Genomic DNA, 16,678 nt, shown 5'->3' with positions numbered 1-16,678 from the left:
AGCCTCTGCCTGCATCACAGATGCGTGAATGCATGTGAAAAAGGTAGTTTGCAGGTCATTTAGATGTGCAGGTTGCTGCTCACCAGCCTGGTGCGTACCAGCTGGGCGGCGTCTATGCATACCTTTTCGGAAAGCAGGCCTCAAAGGGACGCAGTGTATATATATGTGTGTATGTATATGTGTACATAACATATATATATTTATATATCTACAGCTCTCTATGCAACAGTGGCATTTTTTCAAGGAAAAAGCTAGGCGACCTCCCAAAGCCTGGCCCTTTTTCAGTACCCCCAGCCGTTAAAGCAGCCACCGACTACCTCCCATTAGCACTCCCGCTCCGGTGCTTTGTGCCGGAGCACCGTTAGCAGCTGCCGGGTACCCAAGGCGGCCTCCCCTTCCCGCGGCACACCCTGCCAGTGTGAGCTGACACCGTTGATGCCAGTCAGCTTGGAGGAGCACTGCTCCCCACACTTCCCACTCCCACCAGTCTGTCACCACTGCCGTGTGGCAGAATTACTGCCTCCTGCTCTCCAGCACATCCTAACACACAAAGAGCTGTGCTGCTGCTGCCAGCGCTCAGCTGCTCTGCGTATGCGAGAGAGGGAGGGTGCCTTGGAAAGGTCAGTGCAGGGAAGGAGGGCGATTCTGTCTCCTTCCTTTAGGGGCCGTATCCTGGCATCACAGTGAAACCTTGTCCTGCCGGTCGATCTGTGTCCGCAGGGACTGCAGCCAGCGAGGGTGCCCCACATTGTGGGGCTTCCCAGGATGGTTTAGTACCATGTGCAGGTCCAAAGAGCTTCCTCTGCCTCTTCCCCACCTAGTGAAATCATCCCAAATTATGAAAATTGAATTTCTCAATCGGTTCCACTCTGGACTCTTCCCTTGTTTTTGTTCCTGGCCCAATTTCACTGGCAGCTTTAGCAGCACAACAGCAGCAGCCGCCACTGCCCTGGCTACAGCAGGATCCTCCCTGGAGCACCGTTTAATTTATCCCCCACATCCCCCGTGCCCAAGGCAGCCCGGGGCTGGAGCACCGTGACTCTGCCCCCTCCAACCGCCTTAGCCCCGGGCCGATCTTGTCACCCCTGTCACCCATCCCTGACACTAACTCAACTTGCCTGCACTGTTGTAGGGGGCAGATGGACTGTCGGAGCCCGAGGGCATCTCTCTGAAACGCGTGGCTGTGGTGGAAGATTTCTTTGACATCATATACTCGATGCATGTGGAGAGCTCGTCGGAGCCGGGCAAAGCACCCAAACATGCCGGGCAGAAGAAAACCTACCGAGCGGTGAGACTCCCCCTTCGCGTGCCCCGGGCAGCGAGGGGCTGGGAGCGAAGGGGCAGAGGGGCCGTGGGAGCGGGCATCCCGCGGGGATGGGGACGGGAGGGCAGGTAGAAGCGGAGCCGCTGGCAGGAGGCAGAGGCGAAAGAGAGTCCTGTTTGCCTGTGCGGGGAGGCGTGAGAAAGGAGTCGTTTAAAGGCAGAGCAGCTGTGCTCGGGAGACGGGAAACCGGGCTGCAGAGGCAGCACAACGGTACGGCTGCTTGGAGAGGAAAGACCAAGTGAATCATACAAAGACAACTGTACATGTCTGGGGGGAAAAAAAAGAAAAAGAGAAATGCTCAGTATCACTGATGGGCGAGGGGATGTTTGCCCAGTCCCCTGCGCACTCTGCTCCGTGCCATCTGCCTCCCTGTCTCCCTTGGCCGGAGGGAAACGTCTCGTGTGGGCCTTGAAAGGCAGGAGCAGGCAGAAAGGGGACTGGTGCACGGCTGGAGCCTGCCCCTCTTCCCTGGCCGAGTGGATGCTCTCACCAGCCCATCCTGGGTTGCCTCTGTTACAAGATGGAGGCAGGCACCGAGCTAGGTCTCGTCAGGTGCTCCATGGATGCTGGGAACCAGCTCTATCCATCCTGAAACCACTCTAGTTAGGTCAGGAATAATTTAGCTTGAAGTGTGCTTCTCCAGGGAGCTTACTGTTTCTCCTGACTCTGCACAGCCCTTCGATGCAAACATTTGGGCTCTCCTTTTACAAGAAGAGCTGAATTTACTGTCCAAAACCGAGCTACTCCCTTGAATCCCACAGCCCTAAGGACCAGGTCGCTTAGAGACAGAAGTGGCTGGCTGGCAGCTCGTGTCTCTGGTGTATACATCATCTTGGAGAGGTCTGTGCAGGCTGCCCTGGTCTCTGCGATAATGCCTGAGATTATGCAGGGCTCGGTGTGCTGCCGGAGCCGGCTCAGGGGTGGAGTCTGTCCTGCCTGTCCTGCCTGCATATGTCCCCAGCCCATCGGTAGCTCTGCGTGCTGGCGGTGCTGGAGGGGCAGCCCGGTTTCTGCAGCCCCCCGCATGCGGTGGGAGCCCCCGGGGAGCGGGGCTCCGTGCCCACCGCTCGTGGCATCGCTCCGTGCCCTGCGTGCTCAACTCCAGCCCCTGCGGCAGAGCGCGGGCCGGGGGCCAGGGCGCACGCTGACCCTCCCCGGCCGGGGCAGGTGACCTCTTTATAGTCGCGAGGGGGGCGGCTCCACCAGCACGACCCCAATTCAAAAACTTTCCGCTCATTTCCCCAGCAGACCACTCCGACCCTCCCCTAATTCCTTCAATTCAGCTCTCTGGAGGACTAATCCGTGCCCTGCACAGCCTCGGGGGAGCAGGCTGGATCCGTCTGCTTTCCCAGGCCTGCTCGCAGCAGTCAGAGAGCTTCACGCTCCACCCCTCCGTCTCCCTCTTGAGCTGAGATCATCACATTAGCAGTGTGTATCCCCTCCTGACCTGGCAGGACGCCGCTGGCTGGGCTGGCTGGCCTCGCTCATGCCCTGTCTCCCTGGAGCGCCTTTGCAGCCGGGTCTGGAAGGTGAAACGCTGCATAGCGCAGCCCCCGCCATGGCTGGGGTGCACAAAGGGATGCTGCTGGGCGGTCAGCTCGGGAGGCTTCCGTGTCCCCTGCCGTTTCTCTCCCTCTCCCTTTCCCCACCGTTTCTGATTAGAGGCACTGGAGAGTTTGCCCTTGTCCGTGACCTCCGGAGGGAGGCAATCAGAAAGGGAGTTTGGATGGGAGATAACTCATCAAAGAAGCTGTCTGCTCTGCAGAGCATCAAATCAGCTGAGAAATAACAACTGTATCACTAAAATTAGCTGAACATTTGCAGCAGAGACTGTGGGCTTGCTGGAGCAAAAGAGGCAGGGAAGCTGGGCTCAGCCCCGCGGGCAGCGCGAAGGGACGGTTCCCTGCCTGCACCACAATACCACATTTGCCACCAGCAATTTTCAGGCCCTTAATTTCAGTGTTTCTGTGGGAGTCCCTAGCGCTTGTGCATCGACAAATATCGCACAGAGGCAAAGGCTGAGCTGGGCAGCCGCTCAGTCACAACAGAGCTGGATGGGGCTGTAGCTAAATAGAAGGAGAATCCCATGAGGACCAGGCACTGCATCCTCCATTTGAATGGCAGGGACAAGGTCCCTGCCTGAACTTTCCACCCATCTGGCGTTAGCGTGCGTGTAAAACCTCGGGCTCTGCTGCCGCTCAGTGGAGATGAATGTCTCTCCCTCCCACTGCAAAGTCGGGTCACGGGGCTGCTTTAGCCATGATCAAGCAAACCCTCTGCCCCTTTGCACTTCTTCTAGATCATTATTTTATTCCCAGCTTAAGCATCACCCTTTCCTGTAGGATAGAAGAATGCTTGGAATTTAGGTCTTTTTAATTTTTGTTGACAAAATAAGGTGGGAGGGTGATGCCCACTGGCCAGAGGAGGGGGATCAGGACATCCTGGGCTGCCCTCCTGGCTCGGCCCCCGTCACCAGCCGTCGCTCGCGAGGTGTCTGGTTGCAGCCCTGCTTCCCGTTATGAGCCCCACTTCTGCCGGGCTCGCGGCCCTGAGGACTGGCACGAACAATTGAATTTCTGTCTGCTTTATGACCCCACTTGTAAGTGCTGTGACCCCTGCTGGGGTCACGGCCCCTGGTTTGGGAACCGCCGTGCTAGGACAAGTCACTTAGACCAAACAGGATGGGTGATTAACCGTAGGAACCAACCCCAAAGTAAGAGGTGGGCTCTCCACCTCTTAATGCCTTCCAATTAAGACCAGATGTCTTCCTGGAAGATGTTTTAGGCAAATCACAGGCTACTGGGCTGCAGGAGAACCTGGGTGAAGTTCCCTGACTTGTGCTACACAGAAGGTCAGACTCTATGATTTGATGGTTTCTTATGGCCTTAAAGAAATCTACATTAAAATTGCTTCATTCCTTCTCCAAATAACCTAGTCTTGGTCTTCAGAAATACTGTAAAATTGCTGCTGGCAGGGATTAATTGGAATAATAGGACTCTGTGATAGCCAGGCACATTCTGTGGGTGCTTAGGTCTGGATACAGTGTTTAACTTCAGGCATCCAAGTTTTAAATATTTATCCTTAGCTTTTCCTCATCTGTAAAATACAAATATCCCACAAAGGTTCAGGAGACTTAATTCATTACTGTTTGTAAAAATGTTTTCCATTCCCTAGATAAAATATGTCACAGAAGTGCAAAGTATTATTAACAGTAATTGATTGTCATTGTGGGAAAAAGTGACCTGCCCTTACAAAAGATTAATGGATTCTTCAGGTTACTGGTGTGATGGTAATTAACAATGCAAACAGAGCTGACGAGACCTTACTTTCTCGTCTGATTCTTACATGTTCGTAGCTTCGCTCTTCCCAGGCTCCGAGGGGGAACGGAAAGGAGTTTCTGGGAAGGAGTGGCTACGCAGGGAGTCCAAAGGTCTGTTTGTTTGCATCTCGGTGCCTCTCTGACACACCAGTTACCCTCCCAAAAATGTTCCTCCATCACCAGTTGCTGTGGAGGGAGGGATACAGGGGTCCCAGGATCGGGCTGACAGGAACGGTGCGTTGCTGTGAGTCGTTGCTGGTCTTGGTGAGGCTAGGTGGGAGGGGGCTAGGTGGCTAGGTCTTGGCTAGGTGGGAGGGTGCCCATGGTCTCCCGCGCCCTCCGCCCGGCTCTCCGTTAGGTGTTCTCCCTCGCCCAGGACGTACAGCCATCTCGTTGTTTTCCCAGATTGCAGAGACCTATGCTTTTCTCCCGAGAGAAGCTGTGACCAGGTTCCTGATGAGTTGCACCGAGTGCCAGAAGAGGATGCACTTCAACTCCAACGGACTGGAGCCCAAAGGTAAAGGCGAATGAATTCTGTCAGCAGAGCTGACACAGCGTTTTGTACCAGCATGGTATCACTGATAGCTGTCAGGATACCGCCCCAGCGATGAGATACTTCTTTACCAAATGGTTTTCCTAACCTGTGTTATTTTTCAGGCACTTTTATAGCCAGCCTGAAAGAAATGCTTAAATCTGGTTTATCCATCACTGTTTTCAGCTTAGAGAGCAGAAGCAGTCTAGCTTTCTTTCTGAGCAGGCAGCAGTTTCACTTCTGAGTCCACCTTCCCCAGTGCAACCGTACAAATCTTGGGTCAAAAATACTTCAGATATGTCTGCAATCAACCCATAATTGTGTGTGGGTGGAAACTTAGGCTTCTGGAAAAATGTGACCTAAAGTTTTTCCTTTAAACTATTAAATTTTAATGAAAGACACTGAATAGGTCTGAATAACTGAAGTTTCTGATAAAGAAGTAATTTGCAGTAATTAATAGATATGCATGTCATGATCCTTTTTTTAATAACGCAAGGTGTTTTGGTAATTAAAGTTACATTATGCCTACGTATACAACCAACTAGCGTGGCCGTTGTGGTGGTTGGCTGATTATGGTTCTTTTGTAAACGGAACCGACCTGCAGCTCCTAGGCCTAAAAGATATAAGCAGTGCATAAGATGGGACCAGGTTTTCTTCCAGAGTAAATGGCTAAAGTTGCTGTTTGTGTGGGTTTTGCTGAATTACAAACTTGTTTTCATGATCAAGTGCAAAGCATCAAACTGACTCTGAGAGGTTTCACTCAACAAAATTGCTTCTTTAAAAAAACAAGCAAACTGCAGAGAGTTAGACTATTCAAAACTGTCAAGGCAAATGGGCTCATTTGGCAGCTCTTATCAAGCAGAGAAGCAGAATTAAATGAACAAAGGACTCAACAACAGAAAATTTCTAGTATTAAATACCGATTTACGACTGTTTACTGCTAGGAGCAGAGCTACGGACAGCCCGGAGGTTCCGTTCAAGTGGATTATGTGTGCCAGCTATCCAAAGCTAGTGACCGAAATGCTTTGTACTTGTTATATTTTTTATAAACTCTCCCAAATAATCCTATGTGACATTTATTAGCCTAAGCTCCATTACCGTGGCACTTCCCACTCTGCTGGCTAAGGGCTCGATCCCTCTTTCCAGTTAGGTCAAGAGAAGTTTTGGCCTTTGGCCTCACTGGGAGCAAACCTGCCCTTTGCACTGGTTGCGCTGCATCCATCACCAGGACGTTCCAAGTCCTGCGGCTGCAGCAGTCGGCTCAGTGGGCGGGAAGGGCGATGGGATGAGAGTCAGGCCAACAAGGATGTCGCCTGTTGGCTTGACCCAAAACGGGACACTTTACTGAATGCCTGGCACTAGCCGAGCCATCCGCCCCGGAGCTCGGGATCCCTTTTCAGGGATTGTCATCGGGAGGCAGCTGATGAAAAGGGTCATTGTTCCTTCAGGGGCTCCCTCCTGCCCACCCACCATCCCTGCGTCTCCCCAGTGAGACGGCACCCGTCCCGGCTCAGAGGCAGCTCAGAGAACAGCAGGTGCCGAGTGTCCTCCCCAGAGCAGTCCTCGCTGTGGGAACCATGATCAAGGCTCAGGTCTGGCTGTCCTGAGCAAATTTATAAATTAATATCAATTATAAATTATTTTCATAAAGCTTTCCCCCTTACCAGTTCTCTTAAAAATTAGTCAAATGGGAAAACAAAGGATCCTGCACATAAGAAGTCCTGCTGCTTACCCACCAGGAATGGAAGGACAAAAGTGCCTTTCTGCTCTGGATATACCTAAATAGTGACTAAGTACCTGTGAAAATGCATGGAGTAGATTAGATAAGGTAATTTTTACTGGGGAAGAGTGTCTGATTTCACTAATACATACTCAGGAATTTATCAGGAGCAAATCACCTAAAAAAACATTGGGGTCATAGAAGAATTACCTAGGTGTGTGCACATGCATACACACATACAAGCATATATAGGTAAAGTTTAACTCAGTAAGATGAAAAAATTTGAGTCATTCCTGTCTCTTCCTACTTCTCTTGCCTATTAAACAAATCTCAACACATTTCATTTGTGATCACAAAAATCCCTAATTAAACGTATCTGACATCAAACCCCGCAGGGCACCCACATAATTCATAAAAGCAAATTGTCTTGCTCATGGGAAACTTTGAACATCACTGGCCTTCGCTGTGGTCTCTTTACACTGGTACTAAATTAGGACTAATTCCAGTGGAGTTATACAAGTGTGGAATTAGGATCGAAACCATTTTACTTTCAACCATTCTGCCTGTTCCAGCTGTATGTCCGACACGTGGGGCACGTGACATAGATAACTTTTTGACGAATGAACTGTTCCAGTAGCCTCCTCTTGTGACGTAGGATGTGAGGATTGTTCCCGTGGAGTCCCCCTGGCCTTTTTAAAACAAAGATTTTCTTTCTTTTCCAGTTAGCCTAAAAAAAAAAGGGTTTGGTTTCTTAGGCTAAAGCTCTTATCTGTTGCAGTTGCACAAATTCACAGTAAATTTGCGCCTGCTAATGGGATTATTCCAGATTTACATCAGGATGGTTTCAGGCAGAATCTAAGCACCGAAGATCATTTACCTCCCTCTTCCTCCCCATGTGAGGATGCTGAGCTGCTTCTGTTGAGCCTCATTCGTTTCTGCAGCACTGAACTATTAAGTGGGTGATGGCAGGGGAGCAACATATCATCCTCAGAGGTCTGAAAGACTCACCTCATCCCCGCCTGAGCTTCAAGAGCAGCTCCCTCTTTGTTACTCTTAGCACATGCTTTCCTAAACTCTTCTTAAAGACTCAAGTACTGATGACCCCAGCCAGCCTGGGTAGGTGGCAGATTTTGTTCCTGGGAGCTGTTTCCGCTTTCACCGCAGAACCAGACTGCGAGGAGCACCCCTTGCCCTGGGATTTTAGCATCTTTTCACCACAAGATAACAACCTTGCACAGTAGAATAATGGGTTACTTTGCGTGCTTAATATGTAGAGGCATAGAAATGCTTTTAATTAATCTATAGGTCAAAGCATGACAGCGAGCAGTGATATGCAGCCATGAGTAAAGAAGGGGGGAATTAGTTTACAAGGTTCCTAAAAGCTTTGCACCTTCATAGTTGAGTGAGCTGATGGCCTGAGTAGCTCTGGCCACCCTTTCCTGCGTCCGCAGGCAGGAATGCTTCAGCTGCCCAGGGATGAATTAGATGGGCCTGGAAAAAATCATTGTATTTCCATGGACCCTAAGTAGGCTCTTGATAAAGGAGGTTTGCAAAACCTATGTGATGTTTAAGTCAGTTACAGACAGTTTTTGGGTCAGGTCGTTTCTTAATCAGACATGATAGATCTGATATTTCCAGAGATGTGAAGCATCTTCAGGTCTGCTGAGTTTCACTGGGATTTTTTGATATTCAGCATTTCTGAAAAGCAGGCCCATTATGTTTGGGCTGATGGGTTTTCTAAGGTGCTGTAAAACATTTTGTGAAGGCTCTTTTTTCAAGGGGCTGTGTCAGAGGTGCCTGTGAAACCAGTGACCCCAGAAAATGCAAGCCAGCCAGGGAGATTCAAAGACAGGAATGGAAACGTCCCACCATCGGTTCACCTTCAGCTTCTTCCCCGTCTGTTGTTGCTTAAGTTCACTTTCCAGATGATGGCAGAGCTGACAAATCTTTGAGAATTCAGAAAAATCATTGAGAATTTGCTTTATGGGGACTTTTCTGGTCTGGCTAGACAAAATGATCTGCAGGCGTGGTCTGAATCTAGAGCGATCTCTAGAGCTCAATATGATGCAGCCAGAGGAATCAACAGGAACAATTTAAATTAAAGATTTTTAAAATTAAGTTTGTGTTTTAATGAGGGTGTTAAAAATAATCTTCATCACCAGATAGAGATACTTAATAAGTTGCCTTAATGTTAACTCCTACCTGAGGGAATCCCAGCAAAATTGGCAAGACTTTGCAATGCTAAAGCAAGCTGCAAATATATTCTTGTTCATCAACCTCTGCATAATTCCCATTTGCATGGAAGTGCTTCTGCGGCATCGGCAGGACTCAGTTTCTTCCTCTGCTACATTCTAGTTTGGTAGACTGAAAAATTATGTATTATGTGTAGTCTTTTCCGCAGGTGACAGCAATGCTTTTTTTTTTTTGCAAAACAACATCTGTTCTGTAATTATGTTCTTGGTGGGGCCGTGGTCTTATAGGAACCTTAGCTCAGCGGGCAGCAGCTCTCGCTAGGGATTTGAAGTGCTTCTAAGTACGTATATTTAACGATTATGAGAACGCATCATAGGTTTGTGCTTCCACATCCCTGTATCTAAATAAAGTTTTTCCTCTGTTCTTCAGAGAGCGAACCACCTTCCTCTTTGGTTTCTGGGATCATTGACTACAACATGCCCCTCACCTCTACTTATCTGAAGCAAATGAAGCTGCGGGTAATGAATTCGCAGGAACAGGTGAGTCGCGCTCCGGGCGCAGGGCAGCGCGAGGCGCGGAGCGGGTTTCTGCCCGTGCTGAAGGGGTGAAGGGAGTGACTGGTGCTTGGCACATCGATTTTTGGAGGATGCTTTTGGAAGTGGCCGGTTTGTCCAGGCAGGTCAGGCTCTGGTCAAGTACAGCGAGTGTTGGTGCGTGGAAGCTGGGAGGGCAGCGTGCCTCTGGTCTTCTGGCTCAGGGAAAGCAAACAGAGCTACTTCAGCATCGTGTCAGTGGAGAGGAGCAGAGATGGAGTTGATGCAGTTATTGCTTATAACAGTCTGCTTGTTCTTTAGACGTGCAGTTCTTCCAAGAAATTGTCTTAAAAATAAATATGGCAAATAGGAATTTGTTTCTTTACCTCCTCCTAGTTGCCTGGGAGCTTTAGCAGACGGGGTCTGAAACCCAGACCCTGCTTCGGTTGCTCCGGTGCTCTCTTAAACTGATCGGCAACTTGAGGAAGTTCAACCGCAGCCACTCCGCTCTCGTGTCAAAGCGGGAGAAGGCTCAGTTGTTTGATGAGAGTGTTAAGCCACTGGATTTTGATTTGGGAATGGATGGGGCAGACAGCCACAGGATTATACCCAGGCTGTGCAATTTTCTGAAGTTCTGCAGCTGCAGAATTAGCTATGGGAACCTCTGTGCACCATGGAAACAGTCTATAAAAAGAAAAGTATGTTTTACTTGCTCCCCACAATCTGCACTGGAAGCCAGTGCTGGATTTTCTTTCCAGCACACTGAAACCTGAATCTGATCTCATACAGTACTGCCAGTTGCAAGAAGTGAAAGAGTTTGCATTGAGCAGCGGTGGAAAACATTGCTGAGAGCTTGAACTGTGAAGTTGCGCCCGATGGGTACTTTTATCTGGTGGCACCCTAAAGGGACATTGGTTAGAGCATCCATTGCCAGGGTGTAAAATGCCAGATGCGGGTTTGCTGACAGGAGCCGGAGAGATACCGAGCTCCTCCGTCACTTCAGCAGTGAAACCTTCTTGCTGGGGGACAAAACGGCATCTGACAGGAAGCACTTCTGTGTTTTGGAGCTTTTTTCCTTTGCACGTGTTGGACGCTTGAGTGGGTTTAAGGATTTGTTTGCAATAGGTTATGTTAGCTTTTGAAACGTGAAAGGCTGTGATGTGCCAGGTTTTGCGCTCGGGCTGGGTTGGGCGGTAGAACTATGGACAGCTCCGGGGGGCAGCTGGGCTGGGCTGGGCCGGGCTGGGCTGGGCTGGGCTGGGCTGGGCTGGGCTGGACTTAGCTGGACTTAGCTGGGCTGAGCTGGGCCGGGCTGGGCTGGGCTGGGCTGAGCTGGGCTGGGCTGGTGTGGATTTAGCTGGGCTGGGCTGGGCTGGTCTTAGCTGGGCTGGACTGGGCTTAGCTGGGCTGGGCTGGGCTGGGCTGGGTCTAGCTGGGCTGAGCTGGGTGGGCTTAGCTGGGTTTAGCTGGGCTGGGCTTAGCTGGGCTGGGCTGGGCTTAGCTGGGCTGGACTGGGCTGGGCTGGGTCTAGCTGGGCTGAGCTGGGGTGGGCTTAGCTGGGCTTAGCTGGGCTGGGCTTAGCTGGGCTGAGCTGGGCTGGGCTGGGCTTAGCTGGGCTGGGCTGGGCTTAGCTGGGCTGGACTGGGCTGGGCTGGGTCTAGCTGGGCTGAGCTGGGGTGGGCTGGGCTGGGCTGGGCTTAGCTGGGCTGAGCTGGGCTGGGCTGGGCTGGGCCGTGGACATGGGGTGGACGGATGCGCCGCTTCGTGGCATCTGATGGCTGCTCCAGGACCACTTTTGGGTGCAGGGGACGGAAAGCTGACAGATTCCAACCGCCTTTGGCCTGTGCGAGGGGTTTGCTGGGCCTTGGTGCAGCTCCTGGCTCAGACCGCAGCCCTGCGTTGTCCGTACCGCTGGCTCCCAGCCTGTTCTTCACCAGGGTTAAGGACTCAGTGGGCCACAAAGGCTAACCGTGCTTTTCAGCATTCGAGGCGGTTCTTTCAAGCTAAGTTTGATGTATACAAAGGATGGTCTGAGTGGTTTGTCTAGTTACCATTTATGCATTTTCTACCAGTTCCTCTCGGCTCCAAAGCTCTGTTCAAGAGAATTGCGTTACGAAGCTTCATTAAACTCCTGTACCCGGTTTCTACAGGTAGAAAACTGGACTTGCAGTTTGATCTTTTTTCCGTAATAAAAAACACCCCAGAAGCTGGGAACCTTTAGTACTGAATCTTGAGTTTTGAAGCTGCACGCTTAGGGATGCTTGTTTTGAGAACTTTGGTTGGTAATTTAGAGATTTGAGAAGTTTATACCCTGTTTAGCAGTTTGCACTGGAGCTATCACTAGGTAGATAGATATAACGTGCTGCTAACACGAATACTCTTGAAGCTCGCTAAGATCGGAATAGAAGCATATGTCATACGGGAACAAAAAAGGGACCAGCTGAGGCAACCAGCAGTTGTTGGTTTAGATCATAAATCAAACGGCTTGATGTTATTCCCTGCCTCTAAAGTTTTTCTTTTCCTGAGCTCTCATTGGTATGTTGCAATGCAGCTTTCTAAGCTTTTCAAGCTGTAGCAGCCAAGGGAAAAACCTATTCGGAAGAAGTAAAATTTGCCGTTCAGTGTGTTACTGAAACTGATTCCTGAGAGCAAAATAACAAAAGATCAGTCTTATTGCTCAGACTTCTGAAGCATTAAAGCTTTCCATCAGATCTGGAGGTAACAACAGTCTGGAGAGGATACAGGTGGTTGGACCCGGCGGAGAAAATCCGGCAGGACTTGGGTGCCGTCCGTTCTGAGATACGGGACGCTCCCCGGCTTCCCCGGGGGAAACAAGTGCCACGCTCCTAATGCAGCTGTGGCTGTACCCGAGCTGCTAACGCTGAAGTCTATGTGAATAGAAGGTGTGTAATGATATCAATACCAGGCTTCAGTTCCCCCCACCAGGCATTCCCCGGCTATTTTCTTCCTTCTTCATACTTTGCACTGGAAACACGACAGTACCGTCCTTTTTCCCTGGAGGATCCTGGCAGTCTTTGTGGAGCGTGGGCTGTGCAGCAGGGGCTGCTGCTCTCCCTCTCCCCAGGGAGGGAGCTTTAGGGTTGGGGAGGTGCAGCTCTTGGGGTTCCCGGTGTTTACAAACTGCAGAAGTCCTCTAAAGATGATAGAAATAATTCTGACTTTGCTACAAATGCAAACCAGGAAGAAAATACAACCTGCTTTCCAAGTTTGTTTGCACTACACAAATATACGCTGCATGGTTTTTATATATCAACATTTACAAAACGATACGGGTTCCTCTAGCTCAGCTGTGCTGCCGTGCCACCTTACTGCCTTGCACTCCCTAACATTTGATGGTGATGATAGAAATAAATTGAGCAACGGACTTGTGTTTGACTTGGCTTTTGCCAAAAGCAATTATTTGTATGCAGCAGCACCAGGAGGAACTTGCTTCACTTGGGGTAACAAGGAATGAATTTATGCCAAAGTGGCCTTTTAACTTCATTATTCAGAAAAAAAGTGTGCATGTAACTGTAATTTATTAGTGCTGTTAAGCACGTCAGTATTAGGGCAGCAGTGTCTCCACAAGGAAGCACAGCCAGAAGAACCTTAGAGAAAGCATTTTATCTCTGCTTAGGGACAAAAAACAGTCAGGAGAGGAGCTCTTTACATGGTTGCTCACAAAATGAAGAGTTCCTGCAGAATACATTTCAATGTATTTCTTGGAGTCAGTACATTTATTCTGGCATGATGGAAAACAACTGTGACCCATGTTGCTTAAATTGGATTCACTAGAACATGCAAGAGCTTCTGGGGTGTGAGTCTTCCTTCATTCCCATTTTATACCAATTCTCACACGTGTGAGAAAAATCAGGCCCCTTACCCTTTCCACGGAGTGCCGAATTAGCCACATTTCAGGGTATCTACTGAGGCATTAAAGCATCTCTGAACTTCTGACCTTCCCAATCTAGCAGCAAAAAGGACTGCAAAGAAGATATTTGATATTTATCTGTAATGATCCTTCCACCTCATTTTCAAACGATAAATACGAGCATTTTTAAATGATTGGTCATTCGAGGTTATTGCAGTCGTTTTCCAGACAATCTTTTCTGTCTTACTCAAACTCAGCCTTGGATTTATTTTTTGTGCCACACTGTTGGGCATGATTTCCACTGGTGGCTGGTGGAATATGAAGATTTTCAAAGAAGAAATCCATGAAATGCCAAACTCGCTCTCTGCTCTGGAGATGTTGCTGCTACCTTGGCAGACCCAGTCCAGGGCCGAGTAACCAGGTTTAAATGATACAGAAACATTTTCAAAGGTTGCTTCGATGACTGCTGACAGAAGGTCATGCAATCAGTGAATGGCAGCAGCTGCTCTTGGATGGGAAATAACACGAGCACTTTTCTTGTTGCTATGGCTTTGCTACGCTGACTTGTAAGTGTTTGAGAGGGACAGAGCCTTGTCCTGCACCGTCACACGCTCCGTCCGTCCAGTAATTTCCCTGTAAAACCGGAGTGTGTGAAGGGTGCGTGGATGTGAAGTGGTTTTCAAAACACACGATTTCAGGCAATGTTTTAACCCAAACAGCAGGGTGATCCTGGAAGGGGGGCCGCAGGGCTTCAAATCCCATCGATGTACAGGGCTTGGCTTCCTCTGCTGCTGGTGAGGATCGAGCCTCCTCTGCGGGATTTGGGAGCTCCCGGAGCCTCGTGAGCAGAGGCAGGTTTGCAATGTTAAGTTCTTCTCCTTCCACTCCGCCTTCTCCCTGGTCCACACGTTATTGTGTTTGCTCACTTCAGTGTCTCAGAAGGCTCCGAAATTACCCGAACAGCTAAGATGCGTCTTCCCCTGGCAGCTCGCTTGCTTCCTTCTGCTTCGGATCCATCTCCATGCTAATCCTGGGGGTGCAGAACTGGAAAGGGGAGGCAGCAGAGGCAGGGAGGGGAGCGAGCGGCTGCAGAAGAGGGCACGCTAGATTTTCATTTTCAGTCTTTAAGTTCACTAGGGAGAATTGCAGACATCTCATTTCACATAGGCCAGAGACCAGAACCAAATCTGGCAGAGCTGGCAGCTGCTGTGCAAGATCCGGGACCTGGATTTATCTGTTTGAGTGCTTAGCAAAGGGGTCCCAAAGAAACGCTGTATGTGTTCATAGATGTGCAGAGAAGGCAGAAGCATTCAGTCCCTATTTGGAAGGAAGTGGGATGATGCGTTTGCATCACATGAGGATGATAAGGTACTTCCCAGTCCATTAAAGAGGGTGTTAAACATCTTCAGGAATAGATACCTCTAAATCGATTTGATGAGATAACTCTCATTCAAGAGGCCTCTCTATGGCTTGGGAAGATCTTTGTCCCCTGATGTTAATTTTTAAGACATTTTGGAGCACTAGAGAAGTTCCCTAAAGGCACCCTTACACGCAGAAGGATACACACAGGGAATATTGGCCGTACACCCGGTGAGGCACTGTGCCCATAGCTGTTTGAAATACAGATTTAATCTGTGCGATAAAGGCTCACTCGTAGATCTGCACCAGCAAAGCCCTCTAGTGGGGATGCAGCTTCTGCTGGCAGAAGGGGGCTTTGCCTGATAAATTTACATTCTGCCCTAAATGACAGACTTTGTCCAGGCAGAAGCCGGGGAGGCAGGTCCGGCCGTCACAACAGCGTTCTTTGCTAGTGAAGATAGTTTAGCAAAACTTTCATCCTTGGCCTTAATGGCTCATGAGATGCAGGAGGTCAGATGATCAAACCATTTAGCTCATCAGACTCGTGTGAATGGCTTGCTTTCAGTGAAGGTCAACTCATTTTTGTTATTGGAATTAACTCTCATGTTCCCAGCTAGTAAAAAGTTAAGAGCTTTTATTTCCCGTTGGGTAGATCTTTCAGTATTTTTCCCAGCGTAGCTGCATTACAGGTGAGCTTTGTGTTTGTTCAATGCAACGCTCAATGCAAGCAAACAATTTGAGACCCCGGCTTGGGCTGGCTGGGATAAATCCTGCCACTGCAGCCTTCATCTTCCAATGAGGTATGATGCCAAGGCCCTGACTCTTTGCAGTTTTGGGGAAAATCAGATTATTTTCTGTAAGAAAGGAGGTGGCATTGCCCGATTTCATTGATGCTAGGCACAATTCGTCCTCCTGAACTGCTTGGGTGTATTTAGTCGCTGCATGTGCAGCAATGGACTGGAAAACGGACTGGTCCGGTCCGTTTTCCTCACTGGTAGCTGTGCACTGGTGGAGAGAAGCTGGTCCCTTTCCCACTCCCTGTTCCCTTCCCTGTGATGTTGTGGAGCTTAACTAGGGTCCTGGAGAAGTGGCTGGGGGATGCTTAGAAGTTTATCTCGCTCTCGGTGGAGCTGTGGTCGTCGTGCTAGCGAGGGCTGGGTGGATCGAGCAGGAGCAGGGCCTGGCAGACCAGGTGTGAACGGGGCAGTAGGAGCCTGCGGCGGGAGTGCCCGGGAGGAAGGATGGGTCGGTGGCACTTGGCCGGGGAGCGGGGAGTCCCCTGGGCTGGTGACAGTGACTCCATGGAGCTCAGACGTGAGCATCGGGTCTCACACTGGCTGGCCGACACAAAGCCCGTGTGGACTCCCTGCTCGCTCTGCAGCAAGGCTCTTCTGCGCTGGGGCTGATCCACCCCGGGGTAATTAGGGCAGCTTGCCCTCCGCCACGCACGCCTACCCCCCGGTGCACGTTACCCAGCGGCGCAGTGCGAGTAGCCTACTAAAGCTGAGCTGCTTTAGCCTGTTTCTGGGAAGACTGAATGAGTGGGGTCAGAAACTATGTTATCTTTCTTTGATTCATCATTTCTTCCAAGTACCTCCCCTATTTGGTGAGGAGAGATGCTCCCCGTTCCCTGTGTGGTAACCAGCGTCCAAGGCAGCTGTTTCCAGTAGAACTGGAAACAAAGTTTTGGTTCAGGTCCTGTAAAGTGGGGCTAGGAAACATTCCCAGGGGAAAACGTAAAGACCTGTACCGTATTTCCCATCCGTGGAATAGTCTCATGGATCCAGTGAAATTTATCCTGTACTGTGGAAAGCTTCGCACAGCGAG

General features: G+C 49.9%; 1 protein-coding gene across 2 annotated transcripts in view; it reads left to right on the top strand.

Moving 5' to 3' along the window:
* The window catches only part of NOL4L (nucleolar protein 4 like), a 67,372-nt gene that overhangs the window by 17,241 nt on the left and 33,453 nt on the right, over positions 1-16,678 (top strand). For both annotated transcript variants that reach the window (XM_075516766.1, XM_075516768.1), the window contains exons 2-4: positions 1,133-1,288; positions 5,049-5,160; positions 9,518-9,627. In XM_075516766.1, the coding sequence (XP_075372881.1) occupies positions 1,133-1,288; positions 5,049-5,160; positions 9,518-9,627 (378 nt within the window). The remainder of the gene's footprint in view (positions 1-1,132; positions 1,289-5,048; positions 5,161-9,517; positions 9,628-16,678) is intronic.

The sequence above is a fragment of the Mycteria americana genome, chromosome 14 (assembly GCF_035582795.1).
Source record: "Mycteria americana isolate JAX WOST 10 ecotype Jacksonville Zoo and Gardens chromosome 14, USCA_MyAme_1.0, whole genome shotgun sequence".
NCBI lineage: Eukaryota > Metazoa > Chordata > Aves > Ciconiiformes > Ciconiidae > Mycteria > Mycteria americana.
Note: the sequence above shows the minus strand (reverse complement) of the source record. Positions and strands in the feature narration are given on the sequence as shown.